Raw genomic sequence first — 18,615 nt, 5'->3', positions numbered from 1 at the left:
TTATACTATTCTATAATTCATCCCCCTCTGGAGTCAGTGAGCAGTCAGATTCTGATCCCAAAGCCTGATGTTGCAAAGGTGGGGATCAAATAGTAAAGGTCAATCATTGTAATGGGATGGTAAATTCATTAGAAATTAGGGCATTCTAATATGAACTGCTATTGGCATGAGCATGAGTATTAGATTAGAAGCAAAATATACCTAGTCTATTCAATGGGTGGACATACCATAATCAGCAGAATGATCTCATTTTCCATTCCTAGTCCTACAACGATACACCCACTGGCATGCTCTGACCGGCTTCAACACATCTGGGTAAGGGATAGGAAAAATGCCAAACACTGATGTTCATAATTTTAAATAATACATGGGCACCTTCAGTGATGGGAGGTGATGGGTGTGGCTAGGAGAGTATTTGAACATAAATGGTCAGATGATAAAAAGAACATATCAAACCTCAATCAAATTTGGCCAACAGAGACATTCACAATGTGAAGTAGTGAACCAATAGTTTAATTTACATTCTGCCAGATCTTCAGCAGATATTAGGAGAAGAGTGGTTAGAGTGCAAACTGAAGGTCACTAATTTACATTGGATAAATCAAAAATTGTATCCAGTTACCCATTTCATGCATTTGACTTTTGACAAAGTACAGAAAAGAATCACATGCACAAAACCAATGGTAATAAAGAATCAGCAATTTAATAGGGTTGCGGAGACAATGAATAAAGAAGATGGTTTCCTATCTTCAGGATCGATAGTAGTTCAGAGTCATCTTCAGTGAAGAGATGGAAGACATGAAAAAGTTAACAATGTCACGTCAAACCTTCCTTATTCCATTTCACATGAAGCAACAACTCTTTTGTACTCTTTTCTTAAAACATTTTAGTTTTATATTCTGTTTTATATTCAATTGTCAAGCTGTCATTATTTATGGCTAATTATCTATATTTGCATTTGCAGTTTGTTGTCTTCTGCACTCTGGTTAATACTGCTATAGATACTATTCTATAGATTTGTTGAATATGCCAGCAGGAAAATTAATCTCAGGTTTGTATATGGTAACATATATGTATTTAAAATACATGTATGTATAATATATGTACTTTATAATAATAAAACATACTTTGATCCTTGAGTTGCCATGAAGATAATCAGAATAATTCTGAGGTTATTTGGAGACCAGAAAGATTTCCTTATTGAGGCAGAGGGTATGGAAGAGCAGATATGCACTTTGCATCATTTACATTAGAGAAGAAGATGGTATTCAGTGCCACAGAAAAGTTCCATATTAATTTGATAGTGGAGCAATTAAAAATAATTGTCTTTAATCACACTAGAAATATCATCCCCATCCAACTGGGATGTATCCAAAGTTGCTAAGAAAGTAAGGAGGAAAATTGCAGTGTTCACTTACCTCAATCTTCCAATCTCCTTTGAATATGGTAGAGATATCAAAGGTTGAGGATGTGAATTTATAATTTTCTTCAATAAATTGGGAATATTTTAGTTCTACAATTGTAGGCCAGATAGTCTAACGTCCTGAAAAGCATTAATCTGGGCCAAAATGAAATGATGTTAAGAGCAACAAGAATTTGTGAAAAGCACCTTGTGATACCTGTTGAGAGGAGTGCAGCTGTACTGTGCATTTAGACTTTCAAAAGGGCTTTCATAACATACTACAGAATAGACTTGCCAGTAAAATTAAAGCTCACGGATCAAGGGTGGAGGCTACATGAATATAAAATTGACTCAGCTATTCACAGCCAAATTTCATCATGAATGTCTGACTCACAAAAGTTAGGAGGATACTAACAAAGCTTAGAAAAAAAAATCAAAAGACTAGCAAAACTTACCATTGTATAGCAGATAAAATTTAGAAAGGAAAATTGTGGTGATTTATCTATCATGAGAAGAATAAGAAGAAGCAACATAAACTACAAGGTACAGTTTTAAAGTGGATGCAGATATGGGGGGAGTGGCATCTAGGGATTTGCACTTGTCTTTGAATCAATAGGACAGGTTGAGAAATAGTTATAAATACAATCCTTTGTTTTGGCATTGGTATTCAGTACAGAAGCAAGTCTAAATGGGATTGCAGAAAATGAATCTATAGTGACATGTTGCACTTCATGGTTTTGTGTGCTTGAGGTACGTTGTCAACCAACTGCACATAATCTGGTGCTCTGTAGTTGCCAAGAAATTTTTTCAGCAACATCCTTGAATGGCTTCCATGTGATTTTCTCTGGTCCCACTAGAAGATAATCAAATTCCCTGTCATTGTTGACCTGCTTGATTTGAGGACCAATAAAAATGCCTTGTTTAATCTTGGCATCAGTTATTATGACTCAAATTTTGAATTGAAATAACAAATATGGGTGATTTTAAATAGTCTGGTGTGGGGTAGGAAAATTTCATGGTGACTTTCATATCAGCTGCTCAAAATCCATAAGATATACCCAAAATATTCAGGAAGCAAAATATTTGTTGTCTAGTGTTAACATATCTAAGAAGTTGCATCTCAACAAAGATGGACACCAGTGATTAAATTCATCATGTTTTATTCTGCCAATGTAGCCTTTGGTTTATTAAGATAAATTATGTTTGATGATCTAGACTTCAAATCCATGTCAATCAGAGGGCAGTGATCTCTGTCCTTCTTAAGCTTCTGATATCCCAAGCAACTGGAAAGAAACCATAAAGGTTGCCTCTATAAAACTCTGCAAAATCAATGAATGAATCAGCAAACCACCATAGATGGCCTCTCCAACATCTCCAGCATTGAGGCCCTAGATGCACTCAGTCAATTCTTTTGAGAAGGTCAGATTGTTCCCATGCATAAGCAAAATGATGGAATCAGATATTCTACTATGAGCTCAGTGATAGGAAGTGCTGACCAAAAAAACAGAGGAAAAGATTCAAGGATGATCTCGAGTCCTACTTGTAACAATGCGAGATCCCCACTGACTCCTGAGACCTTCTGGCCCATAATTGCTCAAAGTGAAGAAGGAACATTCAGAAAGTTACTGAAAATCATAAATCAATGCAGCAGGATCACACAGGTATCCTGCATAAATAGCAGGAGGACACACACCTCACCCAACTATCCACACACCTGCTCCACCTGTGTAAGAGTCAATGGCTCTTGCATTGGCCTCATCAATAACTTCAGAACCTACAAACTAGAATGAAAACAAAGGATTGCCTATGATGAAATAATTGTTGAGACAGTTTTGACAATGTTGCTCACGCAAACAAATTCTCTTGCAATTAAGGCCGAAGTACCACTTGTCTTCTTAACTGCACATTGAGTTTCATTGAATTAAGTAAAAGGACTCTGATTCCTCTCATCAAAAGAACCTTTTCAATGATGCATTATTTAAATATTACGGTATATATTTTCCGTCTGCCATGCCCTTGCCATTTACTTAGTCTATCTATTTCCTCTTGACATATCTCAGCATCCTCCTCACACTCACACTGTGACTTTTCTTAAGAAATCATTAGATTGTAATATATTGAAATGGTTCTTCAACAAATTGTCAACATAGGTTGTGAGTTGCACAGCTCCCAAAAATGATCCTTGTTACCCAATCCCATCTGTTATAATTGTAATAACTGAAGGGGATATCTTATTGAAAGCTTTCTGAACAATATACACACAGTGAACACCTTATTAAGTACAGTTGTACACCTGAGTGTTAATGAAAGTATCAGCCAATCAAATGGCAGCATCTTGATGCATAAAGGCATGCAGACATCATCAAGAGATTCAGTTGTTGTTAAGATCGATCATCAGAACGGGAATATAATGTGATCTAAGTAACTTGAGCCGTGAAATGTTTGTTGGTGCGAAATGGGGTGGTTTCAGTATCTCAGAAACTGCTCATCTCCTAGGGTTTTCACTCACACCAGTGTCTAGGGTTTACAGAGAATGGTGCCAGAAACAAGAAAGACATCCAGTGAGCAGCAAAAATGCTCAGTTAATGAATGAAATCAGAGGAGAATAGCCAGACTGGTTCAAACTCACAGGAAGGCCACAGGAACACATAATACCTTGCATCACAAGATGTCAAACCTTGAAGTGGATGGGCTACAGCAGCAGTAGACTACAAACATAAACTCAGTGGTCACTTTATTAGGTACAGGAGCTATCAATTAACATGGCCACTGATTATACCACACCCACTCACCTCCCAGGTACTTAATCAATTCTACTCTAGTTACACCAAGAAAAATCACAGATTTCTCAAAGATAATTTTTGTCTTGTTCATCCATGTTGATTGTCTCCAAACCCATTATCATTTCCAAGTGGTCTGTTACCACTTCCTTAAGATAGATAGATAGGTACTATATTGATTCCAAAGGATATTACAGTGTCGCAGTAGCATTTCAAGTGCACAGATATACAAATATTAGAAGACAAGTAAGAAAGAATAAAAAGTAAGTTACCTCAATCATGTAAACAGGAAGGGATAATCACTTCCCCAGCTATAGGTTGACTCATTATAGAGACTAATGGCCAAGGGAAAGAATGACCTCATACAGCGCTCTTTGGAGTAGCACAGTTGTCTTAGTCTATTGCTGAAACAATAAATTCCAGCATTTACTTTATCAGATATTGAGCTAATGGGTCTTTAGTTCCCCATTTATTTTCTTTAAGTAGTGGCAATATCTTACAATCTGTAGAAAACATTCTAGAAGTTATGCAGACTGATTAGACTAGACCAGAATCATATAAGTGTTGAAAGACCTATGATGGAAATTTGGGATTGTTGTCCTTAGAACTGTAAAAGTCAGGAAAGTTGACAGAAATACTCAAAATCAAGAACTTTCATTGTAGGGCAAATAAAAAGAAAATGTTTCCCATTGAAGAAGTGTTGGTATTAAGAGTTCATAGATTTAAGGTTATTGTTGAAAACTAATCAAGGCATGAGGGGGAAACATGCAGTGAGTTGAAATCAACGAAATGCATTGATTGATGCTGCGGCAGAAGGAGATTCCATATGAAATGAAATTAAAGTTGGAGACAGAGTAGTGGGACTAATTGAGTAACACAACAAGCTATCAAAGGTACAAAATGAACCTCCTTCAACCCTTCCATGCTAGCTGTGATTTTTGCTTCAGTAAACTAAGTGAACTCATAAACATATTCATGTGGACTGGCCCTGTAAGGGATAGCCTAATTCAGTTAAAGGGATTCTTCTGCCAAGTCCAGAATCTAAATTTAATAAAACAACTTTATTACTCTTAATAAGTACTTAAAATATTTTCTGCTAACATTTTTGTATAGTAGTAACTCGATCTCTTGGTTAATAATTACCAAAAGAACTAATTACTCTGAGGGTAAATTGTCTAGTGGGCTGAAAAATCCCTTTGGGTTTTTGAGATTTCATTGCTAATTAAATTCGAGATGGATGAAAGGTCATTTTTTCAGCAGCTCGCCTTTTCTTTAACTAGACGTCTTCTGCAACTTTTTTTCACTAAAGGATGTCTGTGCTTGAAGTACTTCTGGTGGTGGCCTGAAGATATAGTATTGAAATATTTCCCGTTGCGTTACTTTTCTTACATTCAAAAGTAAATGTCATCTTCTACCATGTGGATGCACACCCTTTCTATTATCCTTGTGCTCGCTCTTAATGGCTCTGTCAACCTAGATTTGCAATCTCTGTTCACCTTAGCAGCTCTGTAACAAGTTAATGCCCACTAGGTGGTGCAGCCCACAGTCTCGTCACACTCTGGTGTCACACAATTACACGCACTTATTACAGGCGACATCCCTTCTGCAAGTTTTTGGGTGACAATTAGGCATTACTGCATGCTCTTTTATTAATTAAATTGCTCATGTGCATCACTCTATAACCCTGGGGGTGCCCTGCACCATTTACCTTGCCCCTTCATCTTATCTAAAAATAATTATACTGTACTGATTAATATAAATTGCAGTTTCATGACAAGCACACCCCAAAATTATCAGGGGCTATCATGCTTCTCAGAGCCAACTCTTTGCGTAGCATTCTTCCAGTGTTCCATGCAACTCTATGTATAACCTTTTCAATTTCTAACTGTTCTGTTCCTATCTTCAGAAATAAGTGGTTACTGTACACCTCATTACACAGTCCATTTGCCAATAAATCACGGGAATATTCCAAACCATTATTTTTCTGTTTGGAATTGACGGCTACACAAGAGCAACTAGGCCAGTGGGGCCATACCTTTCCCCTTTCCAACTCTGCATCAAATGATCTGATTGACATAACATCATCAATCAAGTGATGAACCATTTAAATCTAGAAGCAGAGCTTGAACAGGGATTGGGTAGTGAAAAGTAGATCATATCTGTTTTTCGTGACAACCAGTACAATTGTTATAGAAACAGCTCACACTTAAACTCAGTGACCACTTTATTAGGTACACCTGTACACCTCTGTGTTAATGCAAATATCTAATCAGCTAGTCATGTAGCAGCAATTCAATGCGTAAAAGCATGCAAACATCATCAAGAGGTTCAGTTGTTGTTCAGATCAAACATCATATTGGAGAAGGAATGTGATCTAAGGAACTTTAAACATAAAGTGATTGTTGGTGCCAGATGGGGTGGTTTGAGTATCTCAGAATCTGTTGATCTGAGGTTTTCATGCACACCAGTCTATGGATTTCTGGAGATTAGTGTGCAAAACAAAACAATATCATCCAATGAGTAGCAGTTCTGTGGGTGAAAACACCTTGTCAATGAAAAGTCAGAAGAGAATATCCAGGCTGGTTCAACCTGACAGGAAGGTGACAGTAACTCAAATAACCATACATTACAATAGCGGTGTACAGAAGAGCATCTCTAAACACACAACTTGTCAAGCTCACTAATCCGGGAAGATGACCAATGGCGACATCTTGCTGACAGCTTACAAAACTACTAGATACTCTTCTTCTACTAAATATACTTCTGACATGCAGTCAATTGTAGTGTGTATTTTCATTTTTAAGAATGCATTTTTCAACAGATTAACGATCTGGTGCTTCTATCATCTCCAGGGGGATTTGACCAGGAGTGAGCTTTGGCCATCACTAGGGGTGTATGCTGCATAGATTCCTAATGGTGGAACATGAATCTGTGGGCAGCTCCATTGCTCTATGCCGATTATAGCATCAAGTAAGATTACAATCAACGAGGACGAGAGCAGAAAGCAAATGGGTATTCAGTGCTGTTTGCATGTGTTTGTCCAGTCACTGTTGTGCTGCTACAAGCAAAAAATGTAGGAGTCTTGGCTCCGATGCCACAAGGTTCAATGGATCGATCACCTCAGCAGCTTACAGCATGAGGCTTGTGGCTATGGTTTTTGGTTGTGGTTTGAAGTTTAATGTCCTCCGTGCAGAACACACTTTACTATATATGTGATTTAGTCAAGGAGCTTCAGTGTGGAACTGAATCTGTGATTATGGCCTGCGGACATCAGCACAGTGCTGAACTGACTGACTCAGTGGCTGTGGCTACAACCTTTGGCTCCTGGACTGACTTCACCTGCTTTGACAAATTATGGCTGTGGACTCGCTTTTAGGGGCTCTGCAGTCTGATGTTTATTGTTCTCTGTGTTACATGTTTGCTTTTTGTTACTTGCATGATCTGTTCTTTTTTCACACGTTTGATGGTTTTGTTGTGTGGGTTTTCCTTTAAACGGGTTCTACGGTGTTTCTTTGTTTTGTAGCTGCCTGCAACAAGACAAATCTCAAGGTTGTATACTATATGCATACTTTTATCATGTACTTTGAACTTTGATTGGATGGGCTACAGCAGTAGGAGAATCAGAATCAGGCTTAATATCAATGGCATATCTCATGAAATTTGCTGTTATTTTGCAGCAGCAGTACATTGCAATACATAATAATAACTATAAATTACAATGAGATTGTATATAAAAATAAAGAAATGGTGCAGAGAGTGTTCATGGATTCATCATCGATTCAGAAACCTGATGGCAGAAAGGAAGGAGCTGTTCTAAAAACAAGGAGCATGCGTCTCCAAGCTCCTGTACTTCATTGATGGTAGCAATTGAAGGCATGTCTTGGGTGATGGGGGGCCCTTAATGCAGGATACTGCCTTTTTGAGGCATTACGATTTGAAGGCATCCTGGATGCTGGGGAGATTCGTGCCCATGATGGTGCTCACTGAGCTTGCAACGATCTGCATCTTTTTCTGATCCTGTGCAGTGGCCCCTCCAAACCAGACATTGGTGCAAAGAGTGAGAATCCTTGCCACTGTGTATCTGTACAAATACGGCAGTGTCTTTGGTGGCATACAAGTTCTCCTCAAACTGATAATAAAATATAGCTGCTGTTGTGCCTTCTTTGTAATTGCATCAATATGTTGGGCCCAGGATAGATCCTCAGAGATGTTGACACCCAGAAATTTGTAACTGCCTCACGTCTTAATAAGCTGGTAAGGAAGGCGGGCTCTGTCGTGGGCAAAGTACTGGAGAGTATAACATCGGTAGCTGAGCGAAGGGCACTGAGTAGGCTACGGTCAATTATGGAAAACTCTGAACATCCTCTACATAGCACCATCCAGAGACAGAGAAGCAGTTTCAGCAACAGGTTGCTATCGATGCAATGCTCCTCAGACAGGATGAAGAGATCAATACTCCCCAATGCCATTCGGCTTTACAATTCAACCGCCAGGAGTAAGATATGTTAAAGTGCCAGGGTTAGGACTCAATGTATTTAAGTAAACTACTTAAGAACTTTTTAAAAGCTATTATTAATGCTTTTTGAGAGGGTGATTTTAGATGCATATCATATTTTTACTGAGTTAAGTATTGTATGTAATTAGTTTTGCTACAATAAGTGTATGGGGCATTGGAAAAAATGTTGAATTTCCCCATGGGGATGAATAAAGTATCTATCTATCTATCTTTCCACTTCTGATCCCTCGTATTTCCTCGACTTCTTCCTGAATCCACAATGAATTCCTTTATCACTGGCTACAGGAGTGGACCACACCGAGTTCAACTCCTGTACCCTATAAAGCGGCCACTGATCGTAGATTAGATTAAAACTGTGTTGGAAGATATCATACTGGAGGTGTGCAGTTCTACTTGCATTTACTCATAAATAAATTCCTGCGGTAGAGCTTTCAAGTGAAATCGATAGACATGTGTCCTTCCTTCATTGTATGCTCAAAGGTCCGACGTGGGTATAAGGGACAGAAAGGTCTTGTTTTATGTTCACTTGTTTACACATTCCCTCCCGCCCCCATCACCGTTAGAAGATACGACAAAGCAGCCAGCTAATAGAGCACTCTAAAATAATGGGCCACCAGCCATCAAATCAATGGGAGAGTACTAACTTTATATGAAAACATTTGCCTTGTGGAAGTTAACAGCGGGAGTACTGGGGAAGCCATTTGTCATTCAATAAGTAATGCCGGATAATCCATTAGAAGTCACTCCACTCGTTTACGAAATAGAGAGCTTCAGTACAATTCCATCACTTAATATTCTGGTCGAACTCCAACTAACTGGAACAACTTTAAATATATTTAATTGTTGTATTATTGCAATGGAATTGACGTAATCTTGCCGATGTGGATACTTTTGATCCACCGAAGGGCTCCCCTGCATACTCACATCCAGTTTCACGCCAGATGGCGAGGGATTTAAAAGGGTAGCTCTCCGACTGGGGCGAGTTCTACTCTTCAAGCTGCTTTCTCCACCCTCCCCTTTCTCGTTCTTCTCACTTCCCACCTGCGACTCAATGCTGAATTAATTTTGGCCCCGGGATTCCAACTGAGATTAAATGCGGAAAATACCAGCCAAAACGCAATAAACAGATAAGTGGCGGAAGAGAGGGATGTGGGTATGGTCAACAAAGGGAAAAGACCCACACACTGGGTAAAACTGTATGAGCCAATTTAGTTTTGCGAATATTCTTTACAAGTTTCCCAGTTCAATGGGAGTTTTAGTTTCCCGACAGCACAGGGAATATGTTTCGGGTGTCCGTGGACGTGATGAATGAGAATCCACACGTGATCCTCATCCACCTCTCAACAGATCCAGCATTTTGGAATTAACTAGAACGTGCGGAAGTTGATCGCAAACGGAGTCGTCGGAACGCCATCAGACACATACACGGGGCCGCTCAAGAATATATGATGCAAATAACTAGACTGGTATAGGCAGAGGGACATTAAATAAAGGCCCAAGTCTTCGCTTGCGCGTATTTTAATTGCCATCAAAAGCATGGAGACCTACAATTTAATGAGGCACTGGAGTCCTGAAACAGAACAAAAACCCTTTTTTGAAAACTTGAATGTCAGAATGTTCTGTGCTTCGATAATTACCTTTCAGTGCGCGTGAATAGACTGGCGGGGAGGGAGGATTAATCTGCATCTCTCCAACAGTGGCCACAAATACGGCAAAACCAATTGATTCTTTCTCCTCTAAATATTTGTCAACTTTCTTTGGTACCGCCACACGCCTCTTTTCTCCCATGTTATCAAGAGGCGACGTTTCGGGTCAAAAGTTCTGACCTCAGTTAAGGGACTCGACCCGAAAAGTTGACTATTTCCTCCCACAGAAACTACCCGACGTACTGACGGTCTCCAGCAGTTTGCTTGTGTTTTGCGGCAGATTCCAGCATCCGCTGTCTCCTGTGTCCCCGCCTTCTACAACTATTGGGAACTGAATAATTTCAATTTTGAAGTATTGGACTGAAACCTATGAATACTAATAAATAAATTCAACCGAAGCGAAGAATGCAAGCAATACATTTTTTTTTACCATTTTCTTTTTCACTGGCAAAATGGGATGCTTCTGAGCTGGGAGTCCCCATACTCCCGGAGCCAAAGTCAAATTGGTCATTATTAATATTGGCGTTGATTCTGATTGGCGGTATCAGTTACTCCGAGCGCCTGGCAACACCCCCACCTTTTCTTAAAACATTCACTTCCCTGAATACCAATTGGGAAGAGAATCCGGTTATTCCCCCCGCCCCACCGACGAGATATAAATTCTCGAATCCCTTAATCTGCGGCCCGACACTGAGTGGAAAGACTGTTTGCACATGCTACCCCTCGCAAATGCTTCTGAAACAGAAAGAGATCGGTGGCATTTGAAAACAAATGGAAATGGGCCGAGCTGAAGGCAATGGACAGAACAGTGGAACAGCTGAGCAGGACAGTCCATTGTGGAGGGAACATGAGAGGCGGAGATGGATAAACATAAACGAACGCAGATTTATCTTTCAGTAATCAATAATACTTTAAGATGGATATGAACCATCCATTTGCCTCCGTGGCGGACGGAGTATTTAAGACCAATTTCTTTGCAAATATGTAAAACGTGGGAATGCGTAGTGAAAAAGTGTGATTTTAAGAATCAGTATCATAAGGGTGACATTATCATAAGGGTATCACACTCGCCCTGCGAGTATTTGTTTGGGGTTTGTGAATACCACTTGCATTAACACTCTGCGCCAGTTCAGCACCAGTCTCCATACTCTGGAGAAGAGTGGTTTAGAGGATTATCACTCACGAAGTGGGATGGGACGTAGGCGGGGCGGGGATGACTGCCTTTAGACCGAATTCATTTTGGTTCCCACTGATCCGATCGATTTCCACAGCTAATCTTCCACCCAAGACTTTCCCTCTCTAATGTGTTAATAGTTCGCACTGGGCTACTAGCCAAGGTAATGGCGGGGACATCGTTTGGGATTCGCTTTGTCTACGCGAACGGAGCAGGTGCAATGATATATTACTTAACCAACAGATCAATTAGACCCAGGTGGACGCGTGGTTAATTGATTGCTCAATAAATCATTGTCCAACCTTGACTTGCTCAATTGAAAATTTAAATATCGTAAATCTGCCCCGAGCCTGAACGAAAACGCTTACAGAATGGAATTCGCTGATATGTATGGCTGAGGGAGATACAATGACACTAGCCGTTCTGTCGTATGTTCCCTGGCCAGAATACCCGCTGGATACTGCTCCTGTTAAATTCACAACTACAATAAAAAGGCGCAAGACCAGCGCGATCGAGAAGTTCACCTGTTTTTATCCAGAGATTTTGAAGGATCACTCCTGTAACCTGGCACAAGTTGTGCTTTTGAGATATCAGAAGGGTTAACTCCTCCGAACTCGTTCATGCTGCTTGAGATCCAGCATGAAAAGTGCTATTTCCCCAGCCCCTTGAAATAAAGTTGACTCCCGCATTGAATAGTAAATCACCCAGCCCGGCCGTATACACGCTGTACAATGAGTTTATTCTGTCTTGGGTTGACTACCTCTGAAAACCGTTTAAATTCTCCAAGAGTTTTTTTTTTACTGAGTTCAGTTGCTCGGATAATTCCAATATGTGAACTTCACCGGAAGATCGAGAACGGCGCAGATAGACAGGTTAGAGGAAAAGTTTCCGCCTTGATGTGCCTGTAACCAGAAGGCAGAGTTCTAAAGTAGACAATTTGAAGGGGATTTGAGTAAGATTTTTTTTTGTTACACCTAAACTGTATTAAATCTGGAATCCCTTCCTGTGGGTGGATATGGAGTTGGAAGCGGACACTCAGAGATGAAAACCTAGAATACCATGGGATGTAGGCCGAGTGATTAAAAAAATGGGTGAATTCAGATAGGTGCTTGGCGGCTGGAATGGACGTCATGTGCTCGAAGGCCTGTTTGCCGCTATAACGGAAACGGTTCTTCAAAAGTTGTAACCCCGAAAATAACCATCAATGTTTCCTTTAACTGGACAAGGTTAGTCAAAACTCCTTTCCTCGAGGCAGACGCCACTCTTCTATTCAGTTTTATCTTATAGCGTCAGTGGGACCAAATGATCTATGTTGTGCAAGGAATATGAGTGGAAAAGGGAAATGCCAATGAAGGGTCTCGGTTCATTCATTTCCAGGGAACGATGCTGCCTGACCTGCTGAGTTCCTCAAGCGCATAATGCCCTTTGAAGAATGACGTTAACGTATCTTCGGCCTTAATACGATGATATTGCCGAAATCTCTCTGGGTAAGCTAAGGTGTGAGCTGGAGTGAATGAAAAGGAGAAAAGACCTTCCCTCTCCCGGACACGTCGTCAGGACTGTGGGCGGCACAAACGTGGTATGGCCACACTGAAGAATTCGTGCCTGCGCTCTGATGGCAATGAAGTGAATTTTTAAAAATCGCCAGACTGACCGAACCGTGAAATATTTAGTTATTCACCCTGTATGTGGTACTGAGTTAAGAAACTGTTCTACGTTAACTATTATATAGAGTTTGGTTCACTTTGTAGCTGGTGAGTGAGATCCAATTGGGCCGAAGCAACTCATTCACTCCCGATTTATGAGAATGAATATCAGAATCAGGTCTATTATCACTGACACACGTCTCGTGAAATTTGTTGTTTTGATGCAATATATTTAAATTACTATAAGTTACAATAATATAAAAATCAATAAGTAGCGCAAAAGTAGTACTACAAAAGACTGCCATGGCTTCAAGGACTTTTCAGGATGGCGGAGGGGAAGAAGCTGTCCCTGAAATGATGAGTGGCTAGGTTCTTGTACCTCTTTCCTGATGCTAGTAATGAGAAGAGGGCATGTCCTGGTCCTGCATACGGCAGTGCAAAATATACCAAAGTGAAAATTGAAACAACAATCACTTTTACTAAAGACTGATTGCTTGTGTTTTGTATTTCAGTCAACCTGACGACCTTATAGACTGCACCTCTAGCCTTTCTTTCATCGAGGGTGGCTAGACTGTGCGCCACCGCCTTCATTTCTCAAATCTTGTCACAGGCACCCTAAGAATGACAAGGAATCCGTGAGACGTAGAATATATTTCAGCGACCTGTCACGCCACAAGCTCCTGAATTTGGAATTGCTCCTTCCGTCCCGCCGTTCCCAACAGCTCCCTTTGACGTCTCGGTCTTATTGGTTGTAGACAACTGCTCAGAACGACTGTTTAAGCTGCGAAACGGAGTTCTTCCAGGTACGAATACATACAGCTGTCATCAAGTGCGCATGGTTTAACCAGTGGGCTATGAATGGTATAGTCTTAATTGGACAGCAAAGGCAATGGTACTGGTTGTCCCCATTTGTGAAGAGCTGTACAATTCCAGTGTGAATGTTGAGTGCTTTAGGGTCTTTCCGTTTATCTGCTTGGCGGTCCGAGGTAATGGTAAGCCACTTGTCTGAAGCTGTTTGCCAACCGACAGAAACGTATTGATTTGCACTGAGTTGTCTGATAGAGCGGAACAAAGTTCGGATCGTCTCTTCACTCATAGAAAGACAGTCCCCTCTTCGCCAGTCCCCTTCCTTCTCCGATAAAACTCGAGTGCAAGCCGCCACAATTTGAGGGACATCCGCCAACAAGTCACCGTGAGAGATCGCAGCGCAGGAATACGGCAAGAGACGGGACTAGCATGGTGGTGACATATTTACCATCCTGACATGCTCTCGGTGCAAGTGTCTGTCACGCGAAAACCTAGATAGATAGCACTGCTTCTTCCACTTCTCCTGCTCCCTGTCCATCTATCATCTTGTCTGTCTCTGTGTTTTAGCCTCTATCTTCCGGCTACTCCCATTTCTAATCCCGGCGCCGGTGTTTCTAGAATTTACTATATCATCAGAACTATTAGTATAAATGTTCCCTGGTCATATCCCCCATATCTCTTGTAAAGCAGTCTCTGGTTCTCCGGTTAACTTGCATATGTACAATTTACATTCACGAATCTGCACTCGGGGGGGGGGGGGGGGGGTGTCTTTTAATTTGCTGCCTAAATGAAAGTTCTTGTCCCCTGGGTCTTTATTGGTATACAGACACTACGCGATAATCTGGTTATATTTGGTGTAAGTCATATCGTACAACTTTAAACACCGTCACTTCTATTTAGCAATTAAATCCTTATATAACACATTATAGTAGAACCCGCGGTATGGCTGTTAACATAACTGGACGCAGAGTTTAGCTTCAAAAGCTAAAAAAGCGAGGTATCGCCTTTATCTGTTGACTAACTCAGCGTTGACACTAAACTTCTTTACAGAATGATTCGTTTCCATGCCGTTTAGAATCATCCATTTACCTTAGCTAAATATAATTACATCGGCTATGATCCATCTTCAAATATTTGTCTTCAGCTCTGTGTATTTGAAGATAGTGCGGAACAACCAAACAACCGAAGAATGGTAAGGCGGACAGATCGAGTCCATTCCTAACAGCTAACAATTTTGTTAAGTTGACGTATGCATTAACTTGCCAAATACCCCCTCCCCCATTGCCACCACACCCCTTACTATCACCCCTGTTCATTCACTGTTCCCCAGGCTAAATGTTAACAGCAAAAATCACCCTCAAGAGATCTCTTCCCAATTTCACTCAACCTCGACCCAGGAATATAACAGTAACTCAAAATAAAAGAGAGTTTAAATGCCGAAAAGAGATCCTTACCAATTCGAATAACATGAGGCATCCCATGAGAATATCGTATCCAAAACAAGTAAAAAATAAGTCCCGTCCTGTATTCCAAAATCATACTCAAAAGGAGACCGCCAGCGATTTCTCGTGGTCACAAGTCTGATGGAGTGTGTTCAATGCAAGATTCCACCGGACGGAGGTTCCGTTCGCCGCTCCCACTGTCCAGCCACACGGCACAAGCTGGATTTTGGGGTTAAAACTCTTTAGTGGCTGGAGTGAGCGGAGGCTTCCCGGAGCAGCGCAGAAATCTCAACATGATCTTCACGTCTCACATCGACTTACTCCAATAAAGCGGAGAGGAGGAGAGACACAACTCTGCAAGGGATCGTGGGAGCTGAGCGCTCAGACAGAAAGTATCTAGCTGCAAACCAATCCAAACAACAATTCACTTCAAAATGAGCAGCGGACACACAGACAGGTGGGGAGGGGTGGAAACGGTTGCAAGGCTAAGTTAAAAAAGCAAACAGGGAGGATATACAGCGACGGCAAAACAATCCGCTAGGAAACGCGACTGGTGATTATAACATTGACCGTGAAACAAGTGGGTTAAGTATGTGCCTTATTAGCTGTTCCTTCTACCTCTCGTCACTGTGCATTTAATACCGTGCTTTCAAATGTCATTGCTATTTTTTCTTGCTCCCAGAGGCTTCTTGCTTCTGAGCGTTTTGTCCTTTTATCTTTCCCGAAACTTCTACGACCCGAACCCGGCCGTCATCAGAATATTTTCCTCTTCATCTCTGCTATGAACTTGTCTGTTTGTCATGGCGCTTCACCTGGAATTATTCATGAGCCTCACAACTTGTGCCCAGGAAAAGAATGTTACCGAAACAGTCCAAGCGATCTTTATTACCCCGCCCATCGACCAAACCATCTCCACGCCCCCACCCCACCCACTAACAAGGGCAGGTTTGAAAATAAACATTTAATCTGATGCGCTGGTAACGCAGACAGAATTGAAATGCTATTTTTTTAAAATTTTAAATTCCCGCTCAGGATACTTGTGTCTGCTTTAGTGATTTAAGGTGCGTGATCCCAGCCGCAAGATCCCAGTGCTCTGTAATTCAGATGACAGGGTATTTGGAAAACCTTTTGTTTTTGGCGCTTCAATTGTGTGAAAGGCAGTGAGCTTCGGCCGTGTGCCGTCAGCTTCTGAGCTGCCCGTGGTAACGACTCAAGGAGGCGGCCAACCATACAGGAGAAAAGGCAGTAGAAGTCGCCACAAAATGAATTCACGAAGCGGCCATATAATTATTTAACTTCTCACTCTCCACCCCCCCCCCCCCCCGCGTTTAATCAGACGTTTCCTTGTCTGGTTTCGTGACTCTTCCCGAGCCTTGAATTCCACTTCTCAGCTGCCCGCCCCTTTTAATTTTGTTTTCACCCCTCGCTGACTGCAAACTCCAGGTCATTTTTTTTTACCCCAGTGAACTAAGTGACCAAATGCTTTTAGCACCTTTAATACTCCTGGCTCGCTGTCACGTCGAGTGGAAATAACCTTCAGTGTAACAGCCTTTCTTCCCCTCCTCCCCAATAACTCTCTTAACTATTGACGTGGCGAAGAAAGACAATGTCTACATTTTCTAAACTAAGATATTTAATTCGTTTCATTTGTGTCTGCTCCATATTCATGCCATGTGCTTGGATTTATAGACCCACTGCGCAATATAAAGAGTATCAGTGTGAAATATGAAGCCCCAGAGCTCACATTAGGGAGATTCATGGATATCAGTTCACGGGAGCTCCAGAGCGAATCTCACCGACACGTATTCTTGTTTCAGAGCGCCCTCTCTTGAATAAATTGCAGAGCAAGCAACGCGAAAACTACAGAAAGTCAGGAAAATCTGTTTATTCGCTGTCAAACTGCCCGCATCAAGCTGGTCAGGCCGACAAAGGAGAGGGAATCAGAGTCAGCGTTTCAGACCATGAACACTTCCTTAAAACACATAAACAAAATGAACTCCCGGGGCATCAGCTGAAATCTAAGGCAACACAAGAAGCTGCAGATCCCGGAGTCTGAAGCAACAAACGAAATGCTGGAGGAACTCAACGGGCCAGGCATTATCTATGGAGGGAAATCGACAGCCGAGATTTCAGGTCAAGGGGCCTTTTGTTTCGGTCTGGACGAGAGACATCGACTGCCCATTTCCTATCAGAGGTATTGTCAAACCAGTTGAGTTCCTCCACAAACGAGAAATCCAAGCAGCACACACAAAATGCTGGAGGAACTCGGCAGGCCAGGCAGCAGCTATGTTAAAAAGAAAGTTTAGAAAACGTTTCGGGCTGAGACCCTTCGGCTGGAGGGTCCCGGCCAGAAACGTTGTTCGTACTTTTTTCCATAGACGCTGCCTGGCCTGCTGAGTTCCTCCAGCATTTTGTGTGTGTTGCTTTGAGTTCTTCAACGCTGCCCCATCTTCTAATTAAGCACATTAGATATGTCCCCATTCAAATGCCGAGTTTAACAACTTACAACATTTGTACTTGAGCGTCTTTATTATCCGAGGAGAGTTAATCAGTTGGAGGTGAGATGAGGTGGCTATACAATAGTCATTTTACCAGTCTTGATGAAGGTTCTCAGCCTGAAACTTCAACTGTTTATTTCCCTCCACAGAGGCTGCCTGACTTGCCAAGTTCCTCCAGCATTGTGTGTGTGTAACATTACTGTCAGTTGATGTTGCAGCTCACTTCACTATCATTAACTTATTCTGGTTTTAGGGATGGATTTGGTTTTCCTCTATACCAATTCTTCACATGTAATTGCCTTAGTAATCTGTATCACACTTAATGCTCATACCTGGTACTCCAAACAAGCCCTGCCACATTCACGCCTTAAACCTGGTTACATTTCAAGAACATGATTGCAGCTATCAAGCACCAGGTGTAAGTGTTAAGAATTATTTAAGACACTGTTAGCTTAAAAAAGCCACACAATATAAATATTATCAGTTGTATATATTCTTAGTACCATACTATATATTCTCATATATTGTAACAGGCCTTTTGGAGAATATTGAATTTTCTAATCAAATGAATGATTAAAAAATAGATTTTGTATCAACTGCTTTTAGGGGAATGTTTGGAATTTAGGCAGCATAACACAGAATAACTAGGAAAATATTGACCATCCAGCAAATTAATTCAAACCAATATAGGGAATCTTTGATCT

At 41.1% G+C, this 18,615-nt stretch overlaps 1 protein-coding gene across 1 annotated transcript in view; it reads right to left on the bottom strand.

Moving 5' to 3' along the window:
* Positions 1-16,261, bottom strand: part of LOC140719685 (glutamate receptor ionotropic, kainate 3) — a 554,019-nt gene extending 537,758 nt beyond the window's left edge. Inside the window, exon 1 of the mRNA XM_073034483.1 lies at positions 15,426-16,261. Coding sequence (XP_072890584.1) covers positions 15,426-15,510 — 85 coding nt within the window. The 5' untranslated portion in view covers positions 15,511-16,261. The remainder of the gene's footprint in view (positions 1-15,425) is intronic.
* Between the last annotated feature and the right edge of the window lie 2,354 nt (positions 16,262-18,615).

Source organism: Hemitrygon akajei, chromosome 32 (genome assembly GCF_048418815.1).
Source record: "Hemitrygon akajei chromosome 32, sHemAka1.3, whole genome shotgun sequence".
NCBI lineage: Eukaryota > Metazoa > Chordata > Chondrichthyes > Myliobatiformes > Dasyatidae > Hemitrygon > Hemitrygon akajei.
Note: the sequence above shows the minus strand (reverse complement) of the source record. Positions and strands in the feature narration are given on the sequence as shown.